Source organism: Aspergillus sydowii, assembly GCF_001890705.1.
Source record: "Aspergillus sydowii CBS 593.65 unplaced genomic scaffold ASPSYscaffold_22, whole genome shotgun sequence".
In the NCBI taxonomy this organism is placed as follows: Eukaryota; Fungi; Ascomycota; class Eurotiomycetes; order Eurotiales; family Aspergillaceae; genus Aspergillus; species Aspergillus sydowii.
In genome coordinates, this window is record NW_024467880.1 from 118,544 (window position 1) to 118,962 (window position 419).

At 47.4% G+C, this 419-nt stretch overlaps 1 protein-coding gene across 1 annotated transcript in view; it reads right to left on the reverse strand.

The window, feature by feature from the left end:
- Positions 1-229, reverse strand: part of ASPSYDRAFT_711335 (uncharacterized protein) — a 520-nt gene extending 291 nt beyond the window's left edge. The window contains exon 1 of the mRNA XM_040850556.1: positions 1-229. This exon is cut by the window's left edge and continues 291 nt beyond it. Within this exon, the coding sequence (XP_040696073.1) occupies positions 1-128 (128 nt within the window). The 5' untranslated portion in view covers positions 129-229.
- Positions 230-419: the final 190 nt, after the last annotated feature.

Sequence of the window (419 nt, forward strand, 5' to 3'; positions counted from 1 at the left end):
TGCAGCAATTCTCGCTCCTTCTTCCTGTGACGGTGTCTCTGCGACGCATCAGCATTTGCCTTCCGCTTCTCCGCCAATCTTTTTGAACCCGAATCGTTGTATTCGACAAGTATCCGAGGTGACGACATTATGATCTATTACGGACTGTCAGCTTCCCTATTAGTATTTTAGGATAAGGCCGGGACTACACCTCANAAAGATCCCTTCTCCAATGTTTATTCTAAGTAGGGATTTCGAGTCACTTATTGCAAAAGGACGTCGTGCAATTACTTCCGGGACTAGGGATGCCTCTCCTTCGCGAAAATTTGACGTGATATCAGAACTGTCGTTTTAGTAGCGGACGTGCTGGGCTTTTATGCTTGTTGGGTGAGCAATCCACCGCACCAGGAACAATGACCTGAGGAGGATCATGCCTCGTT